The following is a 25928-nucleotide window of genomic DNA, read 5'->3' as shown; positions in this document are numbered from 1 at the left end:
TGAAATGTGCAGTGACCAGCCACATCCTAGTCCCCCTTAAAAAACAAGTATTTTTTTGTTCTGTATATTTATATTGTTTTATAATGTGGGTTCTTTACAGTGTAATGTACCTTTTTTTTTACTAAGTTTATATAGTTTTTTTAAAGTTATTTACAATATTTTATTTATATTTTTACATACTTTTTAATTACAAGGTTTTTCCTTCCTTTCCTTTCATTTCGAAAAAAAAATATATTTTGAACTCATACATTTTTCGTTGGTGTCAGATTATTTATAACATAATGGTGAAGGGCCCCCTGGGAATTTTTGCTCAGGGCCCCTACAGACTCTAGAATTACCTCTGAGAGCAGGGACACACACCGTGAACCACTGCACTAAAATATAAATGGATAATTGCTTTTTATCTAAATGTTTTCTAATACTTTTAAACAAGAGTTCAACTAATTGGTGGCCATTATTAACATTTTTGTGGCATGGAGTAAGTGTGCAGGCTCTACCTCCTTTTAGAGCTGTGTATATATCATAAGAATCTGGCTATGTGATACATATCCCAATACAGGGGGCGACATATATATATTACTATAAGCAAGGCAGTATATCTACTTTAAGGAAAGTAAAAATAATGATACAGTATATGCATGAAATGTTATGCACTTTTATTCGTCAAGTGTGAAGAGTGGAAAGAGAGAGTCAAATGCTTCCAACTTACAGTCCGAACAGAAAACCACTGTGAAGAACATTGCCAATATGTGCTTTTATGAGTATATAATTTCGTACACCCCTACCTCCTACCTACCTTCTGTCTCTTCTGCCAGCCTTGTGCGTTCAAGGAAAAAAAAACGGCTGGTGTGGTGTGCGTATAATCTCATTTTACAACAAATTACAGGTTGATTAACGAGCAAAGTTCTGCCATTTCCTTGTGTCACAGGATGCTCCTCCTCAGTATTACAGCAGCAGACAGACACTGGTGGGATCCTCGTATCTAGAGCAGACGCAGATCATGGATGACAGCAGCACTCAGGTGAGAAACTGAATAGACCTCATCTGCTTTTAAAGCTTTGCCGTGTGCGTAATGTCCTTTATGTTCAAACCAGTTCAAACTTTAAGTTGAGGAATTAACCCCCCAAACTCGAGTGAAGGGAAACAAATGTTGAAAGAGAACTTAAGGTTAAGGAATTAACCCCTATTCTCTGAAAACATGAGTGGGGGTGGTGAGATACTGAAACACTTGATGGAAGAGAACAGGGTGTTGGAGTGGTGCTGGAACAACAACAGAGCTTTAGGCTCACTGTTATCATACATTAGAGCTTGTGAACAATATATAGTGCAATTTAACTTTCTTCACCTGTGAAGATTCAACATATGTCCATATAATGCATTGCACAAACACTATTTTAGGTATAACACATGTAATAACTTTAAAGCTCACATAGAGTGGTCCTGTTGCACATATATGTTAGTTATGGAGGTCTACTTACATACATTAACTTGTTTTTATGGTCAAAAAACTCCTAGTTGATGTAAACGAGCCGACGCTGTCCTCGGGCCGCGATATTTCAGACATAAATCTCACCCCCAGAAGACAGAGTGTGTTGTGATTGGCCAGCCAGTGTAGAGCCTTCCCAACTGTCTTGTGATTGGCCAATACCCGGAAGTGACATAATCAGCACACCCGCTCTCAGAAGCACAGCTGCCCCTCTGGAACGGTGGATGCACTGCTACTCGGACGCTATTCTTCTTTTGCGGTTCAATGTACGCAACCGGATGTGCCCGGACTAGTGCCCGGAGCAGGAGGATCTGCTGTTCCGGAGAAATGCTGTTTACGTAAACGGACCGGGTTTTTTCAGAAATGTCGCTGAGCCCTAGATTACAATACAACACAGCGTTCTCAGCAATGGCTGAACTGTTTGTTTTGAAACTTCAGGGCTTCGTAAAACAAGGTAATGACGCAGATACACACTAAAAAACAGCGTTAATCGGAACTTCCGATCTAGATCCGCTTTAAATGTTTTACTCACCTCTTCAGTAACTCACTGCAGCCATTTATCCTTTAAAGAACGTATCAATGATGGGCCATTATCCATAAATCCTCAGCATATTTAATTAAGTGTTGTGTTTCCTGTCCTTCATAAATGTCCTTCTGTTTCTGTGTGTCTCACAGCAGGCAGGTCATCTATTCTTTGTCGGCGTGCCCTCCAGCTACAGTCTGCCAACACTGGAGGCCCCCCTGCCGAGGCTGCCCTCCTACGAGAGTGTGCGAAAGAAGGACCGCCAGAGGCAGATCCACATGATGATCGCGGACCGATTTGGCCTCAATGGACCCATTGTGACTGAGGTGGGGATATATTAGGAATTAGGGATTAGGACTGTGTCACAGCAAATAATACGGTCATTGACAAATGCTTCAAAAATGAGGTCATTCAGGTGCTGCTGCTCAGCTCAAGAATATTCCACTCCTGTTGTTGCTTCAAAGAATGCGAGAGATCATATTATTGTGAAGGCTGCTCATCTGTCGTGTCACATTCAACGAGACAGTAAACAGTAGGCTCTTTCTATTGTTTCTTTCTATTATAGCCACGCTGTTATACAAAAGAGCATGGCCAAAGATTAGACTGCGTTCAGACGAGAGTAAACAGGATGCACTATCGGCGTACCTAATGGCCTCTGCTGCGGCTGCATTTTAAGGTTTTGCCATGTTGACCTTTCGCTGAGGTTTTGAGTCGCACAACGCTTGGGCAAACAAGGTAATGAGAAAAAGGCACATCAAACACAATTAAAAGTCTGCATTCTGAGAGCAAACAGTGCCAGAAAATGCTGCTGCTTTGTGTTCCTGTCTTGTACTGTTTTGTTTCTTCTTCTTTGACCTCCCATTCTTTTTTTTCTGAATTTAACAGTGCATAGCACGACTACCCATCTCTCACCGTCTCACACACACACACACACACACACACATATACAAAGCACATGCAAAGCACATTCACACACTGTCATTTCCAGTCAACCCGTCACTGAAGCCTCCCTTCCCCCCTTTTAAACGCTTGTTAGAAGGGTTTAAATGATGGCCGCTTAATTTCCCGCTGTCCGTTCAGTGGCCTGAGGCAGGATAGTAATAAAACTTTGTGCGGCCTGGTGTGTAGTTGTGTGTACTGGACAGAGGGCAGGGTCGAAGGGTGACTCTGGACGCCCGAGGGTCCTCGAGTAATTAAAAGATAAGAGGACACGGTCAGGGAGTGTGAATCTGCCAGCTGTGATCAGGGAGATAGGTCAATGAGTGGATCTATCTATCTATCTATCTATCTATCTATCTATCTATCTATCTATCTATCTATCTATCTATCTATCTATCTATCTATCTATCTATCTATCTATCTATCTATCTATCTATCTATCTATCTATCTATCTATCTATCTATCTATCTATCTATCTATCTATCTATCTATCTATCTATCTATCTATCATCTGTCTGTCTGTCTGTCTGTATGTCTGTCTGTCTGTCTGTCTGTCTGTCTGTCTGTCTGTCTGTCTGTCTGTCTATCTATCTATCTATCTATCTATCTATCTATCTATCTATCTATCTATCTATCTATCTATCTATCTATCTATCTATCTATCTATCTATCTATCTATCTATCTATCTATCTATCTATCTATCTAATATGTCACGCTGCTTCTGTGTGTCCTATAAGCCACCTCCATCCTACGAAGAGAGTGTCCGTCAGTCTGTGGAGTTGCCGTACGACATCCTCTCATCCAGCCTGGACATCTCACCTCCTCAGAGCATCTACACCAACATGGGAGCTGACATTCAGACCGAAACACCTCACCCGGTCAACACAAACACGAACAGCACTCATCTACCAGTGTGACGAAGCCTCTAAACCTGGTGGCGTTACATATACGGAGGAGGAATGAGGAAGACTGTTTCGTGACTGGAGCGTTCTCACAAGCCGATCCGGATATCTCAAGACTGGTTATGCTGAGAGACAGTTTCACGGGCTGAGGAGTGACCAAAGAAGAGCTGCGACATGTTTGAATGTTTAAAACAATTTGCGACGATTGCTGTTTTGTCTTTACCACGCGAGTTTCCAAAAAGAGAAACAAAGGTGGCTGGTACATCTTGATGAGGACAGATGGAAAGAGATTTGTGGCCCCGCAGGTCACAAATATACCAAAAAAGGGAGTCTTTGTTTGCTCTTCTGATTATACTCTGACAGTCAACATTTGTTTATACTGTTTGCTTTGCTCTTTTTATCTGCCTCATACCTCATTGTCTTGTTGATAATGGGTGAGACCTATTCGATGACTGCTATGAAGCAAATGGCTTCAGCATATGGCTCAGCCTGTGAGGGGGAGAATTTAAAAAGGTGCTAATAAGAGTGCCTCTCATGAAGTTATAATAAGACAGCTTACTGTTCCGTGTTTATTTTTGATCGCATTACCTCGGTTTGATTTTATTTTTCGCCAAAGCTGGCAGGACTCTATGATCTCTCCTTTCTTATCAAACATTTTATTACATAAATATTTTACGTTTTATATACTGATTTACTCAAGTCAATACAGAAACAGTTTGTTTGTTCTATTCTGTGAAACATTTCAACTTCTCAGCAGAGTGAATGTGAAATGAAAACAGTGAAAACAAGAAATACCAAGTTTCTTGTCGTGACCTGTTTTGTTTGTCTTCACCCAGCAGTCAATTTCTGGAACGTAACATGTGCAAAAGCAAACCTTTGTCCTGCACATTGTTTTTATTTAAGAAAAAAAAATGGACTGTTCCTTTTTATTCTGTTAAAACAAATTAAATAAAACATTGTAATGTTTTTGTTTTCATACTCTGATAATCCAGAGTAGCAGCAGCTGATTTAGATTTTTGTGAATACGCAAAGTCAGATTCTTGACAGTGATGGTCAGTGAAGTGTGTGTGTTGCGTTTATTTTAACACTATTAATTTGACCCAAATCACAACAAAAACCATGAAAAGAGAAATTAGTTCATATTAGGTCATGTGTGGCCCCCCGATCAATTTAATGAGACCAGCCACTTACAGTAATATCAAGTTATAATAAGTTATTTCTCTGTGTTTTTATTTATTACTAGATTTGTTTTGCTTATACGTTTATATTGTGAACCTTTTAATTGTTCCATGTCAAAACAAACACTTTTATTTTGAAATGATGTGAAATATCATCATAAATATTGTTATTTCGATAGCTTTTTCTCAAAAAGTTGGACTTTTATTTCATCAACTGGCCCCTACTACACTCAGTGGCCCCCAGGTCATTTGAGGTTGCGACCCCTGCTGTAATGTTTCTGAATTTTACTACAATATTCTGAAACACCCAATATTATTTTGATACATCATATTACAAATTGTATGCATTTGTATTGTAATAAATCTTAATTTTTATATAGTAAACCCCCCCAAAAAAATCATCACTTAAATAATGGCTTACCTATTGTACCCTACCAACATGGCTGCCTGCTTTGTCCACGCGACACTTGCCTGCGTCACGGCCGAATAAAACCGAACGCACCCGAAGAGCCAAGTATGTAAACAAGGTCATCCACTGCAGCAGAGACACAGTCCAAACACTTTGTGTCCCGTTTCTGAGACAACAGTAAACCTGAGACGAGAGGAAAGTGCAACAGCAGACGATAACAAGGTAGGAAAACACTGTGTCGTGTGATTATGTTGTTCTTTTTGCAGCGAGGTGGACGCATCGAGACGCCTTATTAAACGACATTACACATACATTCATCACAAACATGTATGTAAATGTCCCACTGTGTTAGATTCATAGCTGACACGAGAGTCAAAATGCACCACAAAAAAATTGCCGCAAAGTCACACGTCAGGTGTGTGTGTGCGTGTGTTTACATCCTGCGCAGTCATCAGTTTGTCTGGGAAGTGGGTCGCTCTGACTGCAGAAGCTGCAGAAGCTGCATGGTCACGTTTCCCCCCCATAAATTAATCATTGGTGACAGAGCATTTTCTTGCAAAAATATTCTTTCAAATCAGTATTTTGTATTTTGTATTTTGTCAACTAACTGCAGCAGCTCGGTTATTGTTATTATTATGATAATTATTATTTTTGAAGCACAACATATGAACCTCATACTAAAAGAAAACAATAATGAGTACTGCAGCATTGTGGAGCTAGAATGAACAGAAATGGGCAAATTAAATGTACAGATACTGTACTTATTCTAATTAATTCCACCCATCTTCTACTGCATTATCCTCCACATGAGGGTTGCAGGGGGAGCTGGTGCCAAGGCCAGCATACGTAAGGTGAAAGGCGTGGTACACCCTGTACAGAGCACATAGAGACTAACCACCTATTCTAATTCATTCAATCACACAATCCTCTCATGTCTGGTTTGACATTAAAGCCTGTACAGAGTGGTCATAACTGCTTCAGTGACAACCAGTCCCTCACAGAGGGGGAGAGAGCTATACTGAAGAAACAATCTTATTATTCAGACTTTTCATCGTCTGGTGCTGCTCCATTTAATGATCAGATCCAGCTCTGATGTCTCACCAGAGACAACATGACTCGACTGGGTTAGTTGATAATCTTTTATTTATTATTTGGCAGAGGACAGTCAATGTCAACGTTCACCTTAATAAGTTACTGTGATCACACTCTGATATTTGTTATCTAAACAGCCACGTGAACTTTCCATCATGTGCTTAATGATTTACATGCCATGCAAGTATTACTGAAATATTACTGTAGTCATACAAAATTCCACTTTTAAAGGTCCAGTTAAGTGGGCTCTATCAACACAAATTCAATACAATATTTACAATTGTTTGCATTTGTGTGATGACCAAATATTAAGAACTATTCTTTGTTTTGTTACCTTGGAATGAGCCCTTTAAATTACATTTACATGTTTTTATGTCCCCTGAAGGGATCTCATATACACCTGGATGGGGAGCATAAGGCAAACAATATTTAGTTGGTTGTAAAATGTAAGTTCATCCCTAGATGCTACTAAATCCCACACACTGGTCCTTTAAATTGCTACCATAGTCCTTAACCGCTGTGGTAAATATGCAGTCTTAATATGCAGTGTTCTTGTATTTGTTTGTGTTTTTCACTGTTTAGGAATCTCTTCCTGAGTGGCCATCATGATGCAATGTTTTCACTTCATCGCGAAGCCGACCAAAAACCTGGCGGCCAAGATAAAGGTGATTCATTTGGATGCACAATGAAAAAACAAACACAGTGTGTTCAATGTGCAAACCTCATTTGCTCCTGGTATAATGTTTTTTTTCTCTTTGTTGGGGGAGGAGGGCGTTCACCTTGACTCCGAAGTAGACAGTTGACATGAAAACATTCTTACTGTAGTGCATGACTGCACCACATGTATTCTCCCCCTTCTCTAGATCTGGTTATTTAGAATCAGGCAGTGTCTGCAGAGAGCTGACGATGGGATGAAATGAGGCTGAGCGTTTGAAGGGAGGGAGGGGTGTGTTTTTTTGTATCTGCTGATGGGGAAATGTTTTCTATTTCTCTGCAGGAATCACAGAAAAAAGCCAAGGACAAAGGAGAGCTTCTGGATGAGGATCAGCTGTTTGTTTTGGATCTGGCCAGAGAGCTCAGCCGAGTGTGCCAGGTACAACCTCCTCTTCTACATTCTACACACTCCTGTAGAGAACCACCTGTTGCCTTTTCAGTAGTGACGTGTCTGTAATTGTGAGCATATAAATAATATGAATGTAAATGTCAGAAAAGAAAATCATCTTATCTACTCTACTCTCGGCAGAGGTCTTCAGTGCTGGAGCACATCTGGAACGAGGATGACATCTGGCCAACTCCTCTCTGCAGGGTTTTCATCCTACAATGGGCCGCTATGCTGGAGAGCAAGGTGCGTAATCAAACAAAAAACCAAACGATTGATTTCCAGAAGCGAGTACAGAAGATCACGTTGCTTATTCAACATATAGGAGGTCGATTCACTACATACCTTTATGTTCTATTAGCAGAAGAAGCCCATGCAGACTGATGGCTGGCCAGCAATGGAAGATGGGAAACTGCCTGACCTGATTAACGAACAAGATGTTCTGCAGGCCAAAAACATGATCCTCAACTGGATCAAGGACCTGAGAGCTCAGCCTGAGGTGAATCTTAAATAAAAAACATGTGTTTTCTGTTTACCTGACCTGAATTCAGGTCCAGATTTGATCTCAACCATATTCACGATGATCATTTTACAGCAAAGTGTGTGGCCTGGGGAACCTGTGGCAAAAGTTCTGGAGGACCTTCAGTCAGCCTGGCGCTGGGGCCGTGTCCCCAACCTGCTGACTGCTATGGAACTGGTCATGTGGACTTTAATGCTGCAGCAGCCGGACAAGGTAGGGATCCTTGTTATGATAAACATTGTGTGTATTTGCCCTTCCTTACTTTGTTGTTCAGGTGCAATACAAGCTGTCATTGTGTGTGTTTCTGCAGGACAACATCCCACAGCAGTGGCTCTTGTGGAAGCAGAGGACTCAGAATATAGGTATCTACGTTTAAATGGAATTAAGGTGAATTTTCTTGTATATTTGTAAAGTTTCCCACATAATATGAGTCTGTTATTTTCTCATGTCAGGTGCCATATCCTACATCCCTCAACCAGGTAAGTAATCAACATACACATTTAAATCTAATCTCTTTTATATTAACCGATGAAAAGCACTGAACATTTTTTGCAAAATCAAAAGAACCTAGCAGAAGCAATATTACATTTGTAGTAAAGCAGGACTTTTTCTGCAGTGTGGGACTGGATCTCAGATGCGGCAGGTACAGGATACCTTTTATTATTGAATTGTTTGTCAGTATACTCTTTGTTGAAGCTGTCTACTAACTCAAAATCTTCCTCACCCCTGTAGTTGAGGTGACACTGGATCTGGACTCAGCCAACCCCGATCTGCTCATCTGCAGTGACGAGAAAAGGATGCGCTGTGGCTTTGAGAGGAAGGATGTTCCCAACTACCACCAACGCTTTGACGGCTGGTGGTGTGCCGCAGGAGTGCAGGGTTTTGCCTCTGGGCGACACTACTGGGAAGTGGAGGTCGGTGAGCGGGACTGGCGACTGGGCGTGGCTAAAGAGCCATCCCTCAGAAAAGGCTTCAAATCGCTTAACACCAACACAGGGTACCTGACCCTGCGGCTGGAGAGAGGCACTGAGCTGAAGGCACTTACTGTGCCCTTCACGGCTCTGCCACAGGGTCTCATCCCCCGCAAAGTGGGCATCTACCTTGACTACGACCAAGGCCAGCTGTCCTTTTATGACGTGGACAAACACGTACACATTTACACCTACAATGAGAGCTTCACTGACAAGCTGTTCCCACTGTTTGGTACAGTGGAGATCATGAAGGATCTGGTGATCAGGGCCCCACCAGATAAGAGCCAATGTCTCTGGTCCTCATCCTGTCTCTGGGGTTAAGTTTCCTTCTGTCACCTCTTCCTCTAAAATCCAGTAGACATAATATAACAGTGTAAGAAAAATATGACTCAGAAATCCTGATGTAAAAGATCATTAGAAGCTCCACTATGTCACTGTAGGCTATGAGCTGTGCTGTTGCTGCTGCTGCTGCTGCTTCAATGTGATTGTTGCTACCACTCTCTCTATATAGGGTTATCATGTTACCTCTTGCTCACATGCATAATGTATTTTCATATTGTATATTTAAAATAATGCCTATTGTATTAATGTAATATTTTGTGCAGTAAATCCTGCATTGCGAATGCACTATATGAATATTAAATAAACCAACTGTGACTTAAAATCACTTACATTTCTGCTTGTTCTTTTGTGAACTGTTTTGCAACACAAATCTGAATCGCAATGTTATCTGAATCTGTGTAATGTTTCATAATCTCTCTCTTTTACATTCATTTCCAGGAGGATAACTATATTAACCTAACTCTAACCTCATCCTACATCCTATACATTGACAATAAAGCCTTTCATCCTACTCTAGTATATCCCATAATAAAATAACGGACATAAAATATAATTAACAACATTAGAGAGGATGAACATAATGAAAATGGGGGATACAAAACAAAACAAGAACAAACGTTATAAATTAAAACATTTCAAAGAGAAATGTGTAATATGTTTTGCTGGTGAAGAAATAAATGCATAACAAAAAAATCGAATTGGATGTTCTTTGAACTTGACTTTTATTGAAATTAGAAACACAGCCAAAATACATATAAAACAATGTGCATATCAGATATATATGACAGAAAAACAGATATGCACATATATGCTGAATAAAATCTATGAAAATAAATAATGAAATTCAAACAAACTAACAAAAAAAATACATAATAAATCAAAAATAGGCATAATTTCTTAACTAGGGGCTACAGAAAATAGTTCATCAAAATAAAGCAGTGTGCATTCGCTTTTTTTGTTTGACATATGGGTTAAAGTATCTATGTACAAGTTGAATTCAATTATAAAACTGTTAATATTAGGGAAGAATATAGAGAACCGTGCTTTGTGAATGTTAAATTTACCAAAATTTGGTAAATTTAACATGAAAATAACATCCAATGCATTTAATGCATTGGATGTTATTTTCAGCTTCAGACGTGACGTGACGTGATGACGTCATCGGTGAGCGACAAACGCTCTGTTCTTCCTCTGATTGGCTTACATGAGCTCACGCCCCCCTCTCCGTCATCAGTGGTCGTGACCAATCAGTTAGGAAAGTGGGCGGGTCTTCGCGCAGCTCCCGTGTTTGGACAAAGTCGACGAGAGTACGAGACACCGATGACAGAAAGACAATGACAAAAAGTTTAAAAGAGTCTTTAAAAACCCACTTTGGGTTCGACGGCTTCAGGACTAAACAGCAGGAAGATGTCGTCAAAGCGGTCGCCAGAGGTGAGTGAGTCAGCAGTCTGTTCCACTGCTCTTGTCTGTGGCTGTGAGCATAGTTAGCTAACGCTAGCTGGCGAACGACAATAAAGTTAACTGACGTTTGTTTACATGAACGTGAATGAAAGTTGTCTTTCACAAGAAATGTTGTTGTTGCAATGACAACAGTAATGTATATGTGTTGTTTCTTTCTGTGTGCAGGTGACAGGGATGTGTTTGTGTGCATGCCTACTGGAGCAGGGAAGTCCCTGTGTTACCAGTTACCTGCATTGTTGGCTGATGGCATCACTCTGGTTATATCCCCACTCATCGCTCTCATCCAGGTCAGTCTGCGTGTCAGGCCTGGCACCAGGACATGGGCGTGTTTTTCTTTTTAATAACATCAAATTCACCCCTCACTGTATTTTTAAACCTGTAGTGGAATTTTTGGTTATTGGTAAAACCTGTGTTTGTTGTATCTGCTGTTTCTGCCTTTGTGTCTGTCTTAACCCTACCTATTTGTGTAATATTTTCTCTCCTTTCTGTGTGTCTTCCCAGGATCAAGTGCAACACCTGAAGGACCTGAACATCCCTGCCTGCTCCATTAACTCCAAGCTCGCAGCAGGCGAGCGCCGTCTAATCATGACCGACCTGGAGAGCAGCAGCCCCAGGCTGAAGCTCCTCTACATTACCCCAGAGATGGTGGCTTCCCCCTCTTTCCAGCCTTGCCTGACAGGCCTGTGTTCCCGTGGCCTGCTGTCCTACCTGGCAGTGGACGAGGCTCACTGCGTCTCCCAGTGGGGCCACGATTTTAGGCCAGACTACCTCAAACTGGGTGACCTGCGTGCGCGCTTGCCTGGAGTTCCCTGCTTGGCACTGACGGCAACGGCACCCAAGAATGTACAGGAGGACATTGCTCAGTCCCTGAGGCTACGTCTGCCTCTTTCCTTTGTTACACCTGTTTTTCGCAGTAACTTGCACTATGATGTGATCTTCGGGGAGCTGCTGCCGAACCCTTATGCTCATCTACATGCCTTTATTAAGAAGGCACTAGCAGTGAGCAGTGGGTCTAATGGACAGGTCAGTAGATTGGAGACTGTATGGTGTTGGGTTCTTCTTTGTTCTTCTCTTAGACCATAGTGCGCCATCTTTCCCCCCCTTACTCATCTGTATTTTATTTTATATTTATTTATTGAATAATTTTGAAGATACACTTCATAAAATCTTTTAGTAAAAAACAAAACAAAACACATATCCATCAAATGGGAGGGCAATACTTCTTGAGAAGATATACACAGATCAGAACAACTTGTACCAAGGTAGTCCTAGTTTCTAAATGATCTCAAACACATTTTTGGAACTGTGTATTGTTCATTTACAGACAAACATACTGTACTGTACCGCAGATGTGACATTGTGTCTCTGACTGATAGTTGATAGTATTATGCTTTTTTGCATGCATAAGAATAAGAAGAATACAAAGAAATATTAAAAGTGCAGCAAAAAACATTTAAATTTGGATAGAGTATATAATTATACTGTAATCTATCTACATTTATATCTATCTATATCTATATATTTATATCTATCTATAATTATATGTAATGTAAGGTAGCGCCAACATTCTTTTTCAGTGCCAAATCTGAAGAAAACCCTGTTGTGACCTTTTTCAATTGAAAAGCAAATTTAGATAAAGGAATCTGATGTGAAAAGTATGCTTAAAAAAATACAGTATGATTAAGGCTGAGTAATTTACAATTGAAGAATGAAAATACTCAAATGTCACACATCAGCTCAATATCTGCAGTGACACCAAACTATTTAGTAGCAGACATTTCTTGTTTGATACTGAAAATGAAAGTGTAAATCATTTCTCTGAAAGTGCTGGTGTCTGTGAACAGGGCTGTGGGATTGTTTACTGTCGGACTAGGGAAGGCTGTGAGGTGCTGGCCTACCAGCTCACCAAGCTCGGAGTATTGGCCAAGCCGTATCATGCAGGTGAGGGTGTTTATATTCTGAAGTGTATTTAGGGTTAGAATATGGCACAATTCGAGGCTCAAGTGTTCTTCTTCTTCTGCTCTCATAGGTTTGAAAACGGGAGATCGCACAGAAGCCCAGAATGAGTGGATGCAGGGGAAAGTGTTGGTGATCGTAGCCACCATCAGCTTTGGCATGGGAGTAGATAAGGCCAATGTCAGGTGAAGCAATTTCAGAGTTCTTCTGTGCTTTGCTAATGTTGTGCTTCCTACTGCATTTAAAACTGTAATGTGTAACTTTCATCAGTTTTCAAATGAGTTCACACAATCGTGATTACGTCCTTCGGTTTCGTGTATTCAGGATAGGAACATTTCAGATCTTAGATCTTTACATGACTGAAAAGAAATGCCCATGGAAAGTTTCAGAAGTTAAATCTGCTCAAACAATCCAGATGTTCAACAGTTGGACAGGATAAATGCTTCTTTCTGCAAATACACTCAAACACTCCCTTAGTTTCAGATGAACACATTCTTTCTGCTAAAGGAAGACCAAACAGGCAGAATAATATCGACAACACCACCGATCACCAGAAGTTACACACCAGAAGCTTTAGTTTTGTCCACTAAGTGCTGATGTTTTTGCTAATCCTGCAGATTTGTAGCTCATTGGAACCTCGCTAAGTCTTTGGCCAGTTACTACCAAGAGTCTGGGCGAGCAGGGAGAGACGGCCTGCCCTCCTCCTGTCGCATATACTACTCCCGGAAAGACAAGGAGCAAATAAACTTCCTCATTCGTCAGGAGATCGGCCGCAAACAGGTCAGCACAGCAACGGAGCCCTCAAAATGTAAGAAAATAGATTCATGGCAAACTTTGTGAACATTTGTCAACTACCGTTCTGTAGGCGAAACGTGGTTCTGCAAAGGAGTCGGACAAATCAGCCATTACAGACTTTGAAGCCATGGTGTCATACTGTGAGCAAGAAAGGTAGGCAGAGTTAAAGTGTCCCATTATTACATTATCGAATTTCCCTTTGCACAAATGCAACATGCACATTTATAATCTCACATCACATACGTGCTATTACGGGTTATGGACAGCAGAGGGCAGACTCTATCTGTCCTGCTGTATGTTCCCAATCCTCAAACTCTTTATATCTGACTGTGTAACTTGCTGTTGAACAAAACAACTCTGGATAATTGTATGACTCATATTGGACACAATATTTGCCTGCTGCATGAGGAAAGTTGCAGCTGGGCTCGGCTTTCCTGCCTTTTTTTTCCCCACTTCAAAAGAGTTATTGTTGACTTGTAGAGAGCATGGATGCTCCGAAAAAAATGTGGATTGTTCTGCAGAGCTCACAGTGTTAGCAGGTGTGTCTGGCAGCCAGTCAGGATACCGTTCTTAATATTTGGCAGTTGCGTTGTTATTGAAGGGTTGTGCCTCTTCAGTGCAGCCCAACACACCCTGTATGAAGCTTCACAGACATCAATAGGTCTGTAATGTTTGCTGATTAATGACGTGGCTTTGACCATGCAGGATTTACAGTTCTAGCGAGAGCTGTAGAGAAACCCTGCTATTGTGTCTGTGTGTGTTTGTGTGTGTGTGTGTGTATGTGTGTTTTGCGCTTGGGAGTTTAATATCCAGAAATTGTCTCTGCGTAAATGTTTCCCCTCAATGTGGACGCACATTTTCTCAGATGGTAGCGGCCTTTGTCTTGGTCTTCCGACAGCAGGGGCAGCAGGGGCAGCAGGAGCAGCAGGTCAGGCAGGTCAGCACCACCATGAGCACGATCACCACTGTGGGACAGCAGAAGCAACAGGATGACGACGACCTCAGCCTTTAGATACTAAATATTAGAACGTTTTGATACTCACAAATGAAGGTTATCAGGACGAAGAAAGCCCCCAGCTCTATGCCATTCGCTTTGGGCAGATTCTGCAGCTTCATCCATATCCTGCTCAGAAGGGTTAGCGTCTGTTCTCCGGCATCCATCCTATAGACAATGAGGAAATAGGGAGGATGTATTTACACTCTAAAGGTCAAGCTTGAAGTTTTATTTGCCTATGTTTAATGTCATCAGGATGTAACTCCTGTTACTGGACACCCTCAGTGTGGTACGACGACACACCGTTGGGTGTGTTGACATGAGTGTGTGGTTCTCTACTGTTGGTTTAGGGACATGATGAGGTGCTGCTGGACAGTTTTGCTTCCTGTGGTTTTTGTGTTTTAATAAAGACAGTAGGAGGATTACAGTGAGAGCTTAACTGGTTTGGAGCAAGCAGGTGTGGAGTGGTGTGTGGTGTTTACCAAGGTCATGATACAGAGGGAGGTTCTGATTTTGCACTTAAAGTCTGTTAACCTCACAAAAAAGTTTCTTTTAGAGTCCTTATTGTGCATAGACTGTAATGTGTTGACAATAATATGTTGTTTTAATGGCTGCCGTAATTGTTACAGTCAAAAGTTATACTTGATTTACTACTTTGCTCAGTAAATGACATGGGTGTGACTGTTTTGTGGTTCAGCTATTTGCTGGTTTTGGAAGCAGCGGCTTACACTGCATTGCAAAACATGGTTAAATAATACCGAGACTTTTGTTGAATGTTGCACATTGTTTAAAAAATAGTTTAAGGTAATTGGTTTAATTTCCCTCTTGCCAAAGGCTTCCATCAGCACTGCTAACTGGAAACAGTCGGTCTACTAAAAAACAAAACTGTGTCCAACTGATTCCAAACCAACATCTAAAAATGGCATTTTGTTTGTTATCTCATTAAAGTCTGTTGACACACTTTTAGGTAAATCACTTTTCTTGGTATGTGTGTTCATTTTAGACCTTGTTTATATCCAGTTTATTAAATTAAAATCTGTGGGCGTAAGTAAGTTTCTTCCCCGCACATTTCTCTTCTCTGCTGTTATTTAATTCAGACTTTTCTGATTATGTGTTTGATTTAATCATGAACATATACATATTTATATCATATACAAATCTTGTAATTATACTTCTTTTAAGAGTTCAAATAGTTCCCTCTGTGTTTGCCTGTAAATAGCCTTTTTCTTCCCAGACTTCAGTATTTCTCAGGTACTTTGTCCCTCAAACACGCGTAAGCACACGCACACACATTCTCACAGCGAGAGGCATTTACCTGTGGGTGAAATTCCTTGCTGTTTTCACACACTCAGACAAGCCCTGGCTGACTTGCAAAAATTCGAAAATTGAAGTCAGCAGACCGGTTGATGAGCAGGAGACGGCGATGAACGTGGCGGGTGTTACCTGCCGAGAGTGTGAGTGCAGTAAATTATCCAGAGGAGAGCGCAGAGCCTCAGACGCTGCCTGAGATTAGCGCTCGTATGAGATTAGGGCTTTAGGAGAGATAATTCCTCAGATAGAGTTGAGTGTCTGCACGTGAAGTTGATGAAAAGTGAGATCGACACACAAAAACAAATCCCAGTCACTGCTCCTGTTGTCCTCTTCTCTCTGATTGCACCCTTTGCTTCCTTTGAGCCTTTTTAAATCTGCTCTGCTCTCTCGTCAGACGTGTTCTCTTCCTTTTGGTTGTTTTTTTTGGTGTTGACTCGCAGAATAATCATCTGCTGTGGCGTTGAACTGTGAGCTTTACTTTAGTTTGTATGCGTCCAAGGCAGCCCGAGAGTGACTGTTTGCTTCACAGACTCTTTGTTTTCCTCTCTCTGTCTTTCCCCACCTCCTTTGGTATGACTGCTCCTCTCTTTTTCACGACTGTGGAGGCAGTGTTTCCATTTCTAGTAAAGGTAGTTTAGTGTGAAGTTGAAGATGTCGGCTTGTTTAATGAGCTACTTTCTCTCTCTCTGTGTGTCTGTGCGGTTGTTGTGTGACTATTGATTGTTACGTAACACTCAATCTGATATGGGGGTGGGAGGTCTTTAAAAATAGAGAGTAAACAACTATGTGTAAATGAGCTAATTTAATGAACAAAAAAACAATCATGAAGCAGGAAAGAGGTGAGCTGTTCAGTGGCCACAAACGTTTCATGTGAAGGCGCTGAAACGGGACTAAAACCACTTTCTGAATTTTTTTTTTTTTTTTATGACGGTCGATATCTATATAAAAAAAAATTGCTCTATTTATGCTAGTGTTAGTATATATTTTGCATCATGTGACCACGTGACTTATACTTTGCTTGTTTTTTTTGTAATAGAAATATTGATCTTTGTTACACAACATCTAATCGATCAGTCATGCGCTAGAAACCTGTCAAAATGTGTGTGATGGTGAGTCGTGCACACAAAAACATGACCAGTCTTTATCATGTAGCTGACTTCACTGTCTTGCATCTACTTTGTTTATTGTTTATTCAAACGTGCAGCAGCTTTCTAATTTCCAGAGCTGCAACCAACGATTATTTTAGTAATCGATTAATCTGTCGATTATTTTCTCGATTAATTGTTTGGTCCATAAAATGTCAGAAAATGTTGATCAGTGTTTGTCAAACCTGGTAATGACTTGTTTTGTCCGCAAACCAAAATGATTCAGTTTTATTGATTTCTTTGTTATGTGGAGCAAAGAAAGGAAGAAAATATTCACATTTAAGAAGCTAAAACAATGAGAAATCTTGTTTTTATTTATGAAAAAAGCTTCAAACCGATTAATGGATTATCAAAATAGTTGTTGTTTCCGCTCGACTAATTTCTAACGCATAGTGTCTCTCACCGACAGTTGTCGTCATGCCACCATCTCCAAGTTCTTTGGGGACAATGCGCCAAACTGCGCTGGTGCCTGCGACTGCTGCCGTAACCCTAAAATTGTACGAGCCCAGCTGGAGAAGGCGGCCGTCCTTAGTACCAAGACCGGGGCCGCTCAGAGCAACGCGCCTAAAGGACCGTTCGGTTTCCAGAAGGGTGTATACGAAGGTGGAAAGAAGGGATACGGCTTTGAGAGGCAGGACAGCTTCAGTATATTATGTTTCATATAGAGTAGAGCCTGCAGACTAACACTGGTGTCACACCTCTTTGCAGGTTTGATGAAGACGACTCCGGCAGTGGCGAAGAAGATTCCTCGCAAAGGAAAAAGGAGTTTTCCGACCTCTTCAAGAAGCAGATGAAAATAAGAAAGGTGATTAGTTAAAGTCAACACACAAACAGAAGTAAACTTCATACATCTGCTTGCCAGCTGTGGGCAGTAGAATGGGTGGGGAGGGGGTTGTATGTTTTGGGTACGGTGTAAGTGCAGCTTGTGTGTAAATCGCTCCCTCATGTTGTGAAACTGGCACAACACAGAAGGGAAACTGTTCCTCGGCAAGTCCAAATGGAGGTCGGCCAAACAGTTTACGACACCACACCAGTTAAAATGAGGAATGTCAGTAACCAAATGTACTGTAAACAACAAAGAAGGCATTATTGAAATGGAAGTCAAGAGGGGGGGAAAGATTGATGACATCACTAAGAACTACAATTAAATGTTAAAGACACTGAAGAGAGTTGCATGTAATCATTGTGGGTGAAGGGGCGAGGAATATTAAATCTGCTGTGAAAACTGGTCATAATTGTTCAGGTGGCCGAGTGCAATTTATTGATGTTTGATCATTGGAGTTGGCATTAACCAACATATTTATTACTATAGACATACATTTCTTGGAAAATGAAAGTCCTTTTGGGGGTGTTGTTACCTTTTTACTTCTCTCTGGCCCTGCCTCTTCTCTTTCATTTAGTGTGTGGAGTTGACAGTTGGTGTTTTTATTAACCTGTGGACCTTTTGTGGATTATTACTTGTGGTTAGAGACTCATTCATTCCAAACAAAATTTGAATCATTTACCCTTAAACATCGCTGTGTTGTGGACACTGGTTCTGTTTGAAGATGTATCTTCAGAGGTTCTTAGTGTTACTTTTCTTAGTGTTACCCAAATGAGATACAGGTCTACTAAACCTGTGTATGCTATTTGGGGATACAGTTGCATGTTTTATACTATTGTATATCATTGTATATATTGTATTATTTCTTATTGTATTAAGATGTTTAATGATCACTCATTTGTGGCTTTTTTGTTTTGCAGTTTTTATTTCGTTAATGTTTTTTTTTCCAAGAGCTCAATTTTCAAATTCATATTTTATATTTTAAAGAGAGTTTTGTGAATGTCCCTCCTGTAGATTGAGCCGAAGTAGGCGCTACAGAAGATTATAACAAGAATACTTCGCTGCATTATATAAACACTGTTTAATTTGTATTTGTAAAATATCTAAAACTAACTTCTGCCTGTGGTTGTGTTTTTTAGGGATCGGATGGTCGGAGTGAAGATTTTGTTGCTCCAGGTAATTTTGTGGTTGAAAGTCCTACATTAAGTCATATATCGTATATTAATTTGTTTTTAATGTGGAACAAAACATACTAATACTCCTCCATACACTTATGAATGATGCACCACATTTGTGATTTGTGCCAACTGAAAGTAAACAAATCCATTTCTGGAAATTGTAGTTTTAGAGCATCACTGTCCGATGGAGATGAGAGAGAGCTATTTGTCATTAGACAACACTAAAGAATATGACCTTAAATAATCTATATAATAAGGAACGCTCACTGCAATTTAACTTTAACCAAACATGAGAGGATAAGGATGATTATTCAACATCAAACTGTTACTTTTTGTGTCATAAACATTCCCACATAATTCTTTTTTTTATCTTCACAAGTTCGGTGTTGTGTCATAAAGGAGAAAAATCTGAATGAACGTGGCCAGCTGATTTGTTGTGTAATTGACCTACTGCGTCCTTCTGTGCAGACGCTGGTTGCCTACTCAGAGACGCCAGCAGCCAGAAGATCCCAAAGCTCACTGTAAAGGTACAGCAGAGCGCTCGAACGCTGCAAACACATTCCTCATACCCACTGCACTCATTATCACGTCTAAAGGAATTCAGTGACTCGCGTGTCATGTGACGTGAAAGGAGATGTTGGAAGGAGGCTGTCTTTGAATTGAACACCAGTGCTGTGAATAGCTCTGCTTATACAGCACAAAGAAATCAGCATCAAGTAAAAAGGGCCACAGCACATCAAATTAATATACTGCCTATGTGACCCATTATGTATTATGATAATAAACTTTATTTGTATAGCTCCTTTCATACAAGGATTGCAGCTGAAAGTGCTTCAAAATAAAAGGGAAATACAATTTAAGAAGCAAATGGAACAATAAAACACAAACATGGGGTGGAATGAAAAGGAAACAGTCTAAAGTCAAAAAGTAAAAACCCTGTTTTAACTTCTGAAATAAACCAAAGATGCAAATAAAACCATAAAATACAACACAGGGTGGAATAAAATAGGAAAAGGTTTGAGTCAAGAGGTTAAACCCCTGTTTTAAATGAACCACGACACACAGGGTGTTAATACATATGTATTTTAAATTAAGTCTAGTACAAATGATATGTTCAGGTTTCACAGTTAATCATTTTGTACAGTAAAAGGTGTGAATCATTTAAAGTATCTGAAATTATGATATTTTCTATCACTTTCTGGAAAATATAGCCGTTATTTCTCACATTATCACCCACACAAATGTCTTTTGTAATTATATTGTATTTTATTTTATTAGTTAAGAGGAACAGTGCATAGTTTCTTAACTGTTTCTTGGAGTTACACATATGCTAACTTATATCTATAATCCCCTTTTCCCTGTCAAGCATCTGCCATTTTATCCATTATCACATTTTTTTTTTTTTTTACTATTAAACCCTTCACTAGGCCAGAGAACACTGCCTGTACCTCTTGGAAGATGCTTTACATGGCCACCAGGAGGCACAAGACATGTACAGGTAATTGTGTGACACACATACTCATGCATGAATCTCACTTCTTATAGCATAGTACATTTATCACCTTCCTCTTGTCTTGTGTTCACTCCTCTCCTTGTCTTAGCGGTGACGCTATGTGTTTGGCAGTGGACATTGAACACGAGGTCTTCAAGAAAAGCAAGTCCTCCAACTTGTACAAAGCTGCCGTCCTGAAGAAGGTAAGGTCCTTAGATGTTCTGACGTTGATGTGAGGACAAAGTGCGCTTTAAGGTCCCATACGATGCAAAATCAACTTTTTAATCATTTTAATACTTATATTTGGGACTCTGGAGGTCCTATGAGTAGACAAAATGTGAAAAAAGATGACTCAGTCATGTTTTTGTGGTCCGCCTCAGTCTAAGTACAGGAGTTAAAACACGCAATGTTGACTTCTGCACGCAATCTGACGTCACATTGTGCAAAATCCTGGAATCGTTGTCTCATGGAGCTCCGCTTTGTCCCTAAAAAACGCGTGAGTGCAGGCGAGGACAATAGTATCCGGAAGAGCGGAAGTCTGCGAAGTGTTCTATTCTTGGCAGCCAGAGCCGGACTGTAACGGAGTACATTTACTTGAGTATAGTACTTAAGTACAATTTTGATTGATCTGTACTTTACTCAAGTATAATTTTTGGGGAGTACTCATGACTTTACTCAACTACATTTGAGAAGTAAATATTGTACGCTTTACTCCACTACATTTCTATTCATAACCGTGAGTACCCGTGTACAAAAAACAAAACCCAACTCCATGGTCAGATATAGTTGAGAGACGAAACCATGGACGAAACAATGGATGAAGACAGCAGGTCCAACCCGTGGCCCCACCTCGCCAGAATATTTACATTTTCTGAACAAGTTAATGATAGTGTTCACTTCAAGTGTTTGCTGTGTTTACCAAAACAAAACTTCATCAGCGCCAGTGATATTACACATTTATGTAAGCCGAGCATTTGTTTTGATGTTCTTGACTATGCTGTGTGTTGAACACAGTCATGGTCAAATGTGGATGCAAAAAAATCCATTAAAACTCTAGCAGAGGTTTGTCAGAGTGTTGCCATTGTGCTATTTCGCTGTGGGCAAGTGAGAAATGTTAAATAAAGCGACATGGTAAAAAGATTAAAATGACTTGATTTTACTTTTAATTCCTTTTACATTCTTCAAGGTATTAAGATTAACATTTTAACTCCATGTAGGACGTCTCTAAACGTAAATGTAAGCACTGTGGCAGTAGTAATGCAATATTTAGAAAATATACTCTTGATACTGAAGTACTTTTAAAAACAAGTACTTCACTACTTTTACTTAAGTAGACATCTGATTGTAGTACTTCTACTTGTACTTGAGTAAAATTTAGCAAGGGGTATCTGTACTTTTACTCAAGTAATGAAGCTGTGTACTCTGTCCGCCTATGTTGGCTGCACAGTGCAGCACAGAGTTCTACACAAACTTCCGGTGGATACATTTTATATATGACGGCAATGTGCCGGCTAGAGTCGGCAAATGATTGCTTTTCCAAATGCTAACTGCTGTTAGCTGCCGGAGCCTCAGTGACGCTGACGTAGTTTCCTGTGTCTCATTTGCATTTAAAGAGACAGAGCGTACTGAACAGGGCTGTTTTGGCAGGGTGATTGAACTGCTGTGGTGCTTCATCTTTAAGGTATTTTGACCAAAGCATGTCACAGACATGTTCATTAGGACACCAGGGAACTAGTTTAACTTGGAGAAATGTGATATAATATGTCTCCTTTAACCCATATGTTATTCTGAAGGTGGCAGAAATGAAGAAAGAGGCGCCTCCTTCAGCTGGAGGAGGAGAAGGTGGAGGAGGTGACACGAGGAACAGCACCAGGGAAGTTGGAGAGGTTGAGACGACACCAAAAGGGGAGGCATCCACCTCCTCTTCTTCGTCCTTTTCTGAGGAGCTGCAGGGATTCACGTCTGCATCTGAAATATACTCGGTAAGATTACTTTCTTCAGTTAGTCTGTATGCATTTCATTGTGGAATGACTGCAAAACTCTTCAGTTATAAACACTTGTTTTTCTATGACTCCTCCAGCTGAAGCGTAAGAGGGTAGGAGCAGGCTTAAGAGGCTCATCCAACCCCTTCATAACTGCGAAAGAGCTGCTGAAGTCCTCCATGACGGACACTGCTTTGAACAAAGGGTCAGAGAGTGGCGGGGCCTCTCATGACAGCTCTGGAGGCTTCATAGCGTCAAACGCCGATAAACCTTCAGCTGTGACGTTGTCCATCAGAGCCACAGCAAATGCAGCCGCTGCCTCCGTGAAAAGCCCGACTAAAGCGGGCAAAGCCTTGAGCAAGAAGCAGCAGATGCTGGCAGAAGCGGCAAAGAGTTCTCGCAACATTTTCCAGTACTTTGCAAAGAAAGAAGATACAGAAAAGAGCCAGACGAAGCTGCAGGAGCAGGAGGGACTTCAAACTACCGCTGCAATCCAACAAGAGAACACCAGCCAGATGGAAAACTTACACGCGGATGTGGACGATGCTACGAAGAGCAGCCCTGCGGAATCAGAGACTCAGGATGTGATACTAGTAGAACGTAAACGTGAAGTAATCTTCATAGATGATGATGAAGAGGAGCAGTCGCATCATAAGGACACGATGGAGCTGAAGGAGGTTCAGGACACAACTCAAGACGATCTGAGGTCTGGTACTGAGTTGTTGGCAATGTCTTCTTTTGGCTAACTTCCTGTCTGCCATCTCCCCTCCTTCCTCCTTATGTCACCTCATAAACGTGTTTGTTGGCGAGGGTTCGTCCAACCTCACTAACAAAGACAACCACGTTTCAATCTGCTTCCAGATTGGATGAAATGTTCTGGCAACTGGAAAAGTCACAGACACACAGTATTCCATTTAAATTTATTGCAAATTTTAACCAAAAAGATAAAAAGGAAATCCACACTTCAACTGCTGTTAAGTGAATTTTTTTTTTGTAATTTCACCAAGATGAGCAGTAGTCCTTGTCACCTCAGACGTCTGACAAGGCGCAACATGGCGACTTAAAAAAAGACCGCCAGTAGCTGCATTTTGTTACTGATTCCATTAATTACTGTAGTAATATTTGCATGCGTGGAGTTTCCTCATCAGTGCACACATTCTTCCTCTCACCCACATGGAGGTTTCAGTTCCACTTCCTTCAAGCCTAAAAAACTTGAATGTGATGTTTTCAGTCGGTTGTTTTTATGCACAAATTGAAAATGTGCATAAGAGGGATGATGCAAATCCACCTGTTGATAGATGTTGGAACATAGTTTCTAATGCATTTTCACCAAAGTTTTTTTTTTTTCGTGCAGGCAAAACAAACCAGAAGAACAAGCTAAACCAGCTCTTGAACCTGAGGTCTGTGTCTGTCTCATACCCCGTCTTTTAGACATGTTTCCTGCACAATAACTGATGTGATAATTATTGTACTTGCAGGCGACGGACGACACAAGAGGCGACAGGGAGTCGTCTCCTCCGGTGAAGCGCAGCCGCTCTGCTCCTGATGCCAGCAACAGAAAAGTAACCTTCAACCCTCAGGTGCAGGAGAGGGCGATGCAAGCTACGAATGAGCCACCGAAGTCGGTTACACTGAAGGAAGCGGCCGACATTGTGATCCGCTATCTGGACCCTTTTTACACTCAGGGGAAGTTTGCTACCAAGGTGAGCGAGGCCATTATCTGTCATAGTTGCAGAGAATCAAGCAGTTTTAAATGAAAAGGAAAAATTATGTTTCAGTGGTTTTGTTTTGTTTGGTTGTAGGAGCTGTTCAAGTCCTTTGCCCGCTTCCTGTCTCACCATCTTGCAGAAGGAAGCAATCGAGGAAAAGGCCAAGGTAAACAGCAGGGTATAAATAATAATAATAATAATAATAATACTAGAAAATTCTGGTGGAAACATGGAGCAGTTTTTCACTTTCATTACAACGTTCTATCTCTGCAGTCAAAGCCGAAGCCAAAGCTCTCATCAAGAAGTTCTTCAGTCGAGTCCAGCGCTGCGAGCGCGAGGCAGACTGGATGCACCTGAAACGACCGCACGGCAAAAAGGACACATAGAAAAAGATATGATGGGAAGGGAAACGCGGCCAAACCTCTCACTCTTCATTAGTGCCTCTGTCAGTGATCTGACCAGGCGTCTGGTTGATTTGCCTGTTGCTGCTACAGTGGCTTATGTCAATATTCAAGCCATAAAACGTGGACTGTGATGGTCTGAGGGAGCAGAGTCTGCTCTGTGTGCAAACCAAGATCAAGTTTTCTTTACGTTTCTGCCTGAAATAGTGGACACTTTTCACTTCTGAGCTCAAATTTTTCAACCTGCTCCTACAGTGAAGCATATTTCAACTCTATGCACTTACTATTAGCATATATCTTCTGGTTGACCATGAATGATTTAATTTCTTGCCAATCTATCAGTAAGATATTTTAAGTCTGGACAAAGTTGTGGATCGACAAAAGCCACTGACGTATCGAAACCACAGCGCCACGTTAGATGCGGATCTGGATGACAGTAATGTGAAGAATGCATTATTTGGTGTAAAAGAAAACACTGGAACAATGTTTTAATGTGTGACGTAAACCACACACTTCTCTTTTGTATAGATTGTTTACTGCTGCTAGATAATTTTTTTTTTTACGTTTGACTGCCAGGCTGCAGATGAGAAAGCTAAGTAGATGACAGATACTGTACGATATACAGTTGTATTTTTTTTTTTCTTTTTACTTAAAGTTTCCTCTCTCAGTCAAATGTTTTTTTGTTCTTTTTAAGCAACAGTGATCCCAGTGAGGGAACTGTTGGTTATGCTGGAGCCTGTCAGGACTGTGGATGCCACAGTTTGTGTCTTAAGATGGGATGAAGACCCAAAGAGTACCTGAAGCACTGAAGGACAAAGCTGAATATTTTTTGTTGTTGTTGTTGTTTTTTTTACTCCTTGTTGCCATATGTTTACAATAAAGTCTCCACTGAAGAGGAACAGACTAAAACTGTGTCCCTTATTGTGTGTTTATTAATCACTGCTTATGTCTTTAATTAGGACAAATAGGCTTGTTGATGGGGGTGAGGGAGGAGACGCTGGTGCCGGGGACAAAATGGTGACGTCACCTCCAGCAATGCTGCCTTCAGGTGCTTCATGTAACTATCAACTGCTGATCCATACATTCATTCACGCAAAGAAACAGAAGAATGACATAATATTTAATTGATATATGAACCGGGAAAATATTTTGGTGTGAATATAGAATGAATGTACTGGGTTGATGATGCTGTCCATCTATGGTCAAATTCAAACGATA

The 25928-nt window shown here is 40.8% G+C and overlaps 2 protein-coding genes across 3 annotated transcripts; both read left to right on the top strand.

Annotated features, from left to right (window-relative positions):
• The first annotated feature begins 5561 nt into the window (after positions 1-5561).
• Positions 5562-9753, top strand: LOC310932677 (E3 ubiquitin-protein ligase TRIM69). Of its 2 annotated transcripts, none has more exons than XM_083896006.1 (10): positions 5562-5661; positions 7114-7196; positions 7529-7624; positions 7775-7876; positions 7995-8129; positions 8226-8363; positions 8461-8512; positions 8603-8629; positions 8767-8793; positions 8883-9753. In XM_083896006.1, exons 2-10 carry the CDS (start codon positions 7137-7139, stop codon positions 9440-9442), a joined length of 1197 nt encoding a protein of 398 aa, XP_083752132.1. In that variant the 5' UTR covers positions 5562-5661; positions 7114-7136; the 3' UTR covers positions 9443-9753. The 2 variants fall into 2 exon arrangements, with proteins under 2 accessions (XP_083752132.1, XP_083752131.1); XM_083896005.1 differs by having other exon boundaries at positions 7992-8129.
• A 1044-nt stretch (positions 9754-10797) lies between these two features.
• Positions 10798-24695, top strand: recql5 (RecQ helicase-like 5; the record flags this gene model as incomplete). The annotated part of the gene is made up of 19 exons (XM_083896571.1): positions 10798-10894; positions 11090-11211; positions 11426-11947; positions 12769-12865; positions 12954-13065; positions 13498-13660; positions 13746-13828; positions 17535-17756; positions 17834-17930; positions 19088-19124; positions 19595-19653; positions 20554-20624; positions 20728-20821; positions 22412-22600; positions 22699-23306; positions 23955-24000; positions 24079-24303; positions 24403-24475; positions 24583-24695. The coding sequence occupies 19 exons, from the start codon at positions 10798-10800 to the stop codon at positions 24693-24695; spliced, it is 3030 nt and encodes a 1009-aa protein (XP_083752697.1).
• Between the last annotated feature and the right edge of the window lie 1233 nt (positions 24696-25928).

This window comes from Microchirus variegatus, assembly GCF_963457635.1.
Source record: "Microchirus variegatus genome assembly, chromosome: 10".
NCBI lineage: Eukaryota > Metazoa > Chordata > Actinopteri > Pleuronectiformes > Soleidae > Microchirus > Microchirus variegatus.
This window is presented reverse-complemented; position numbering and strand designations above follow the sequence as displayed.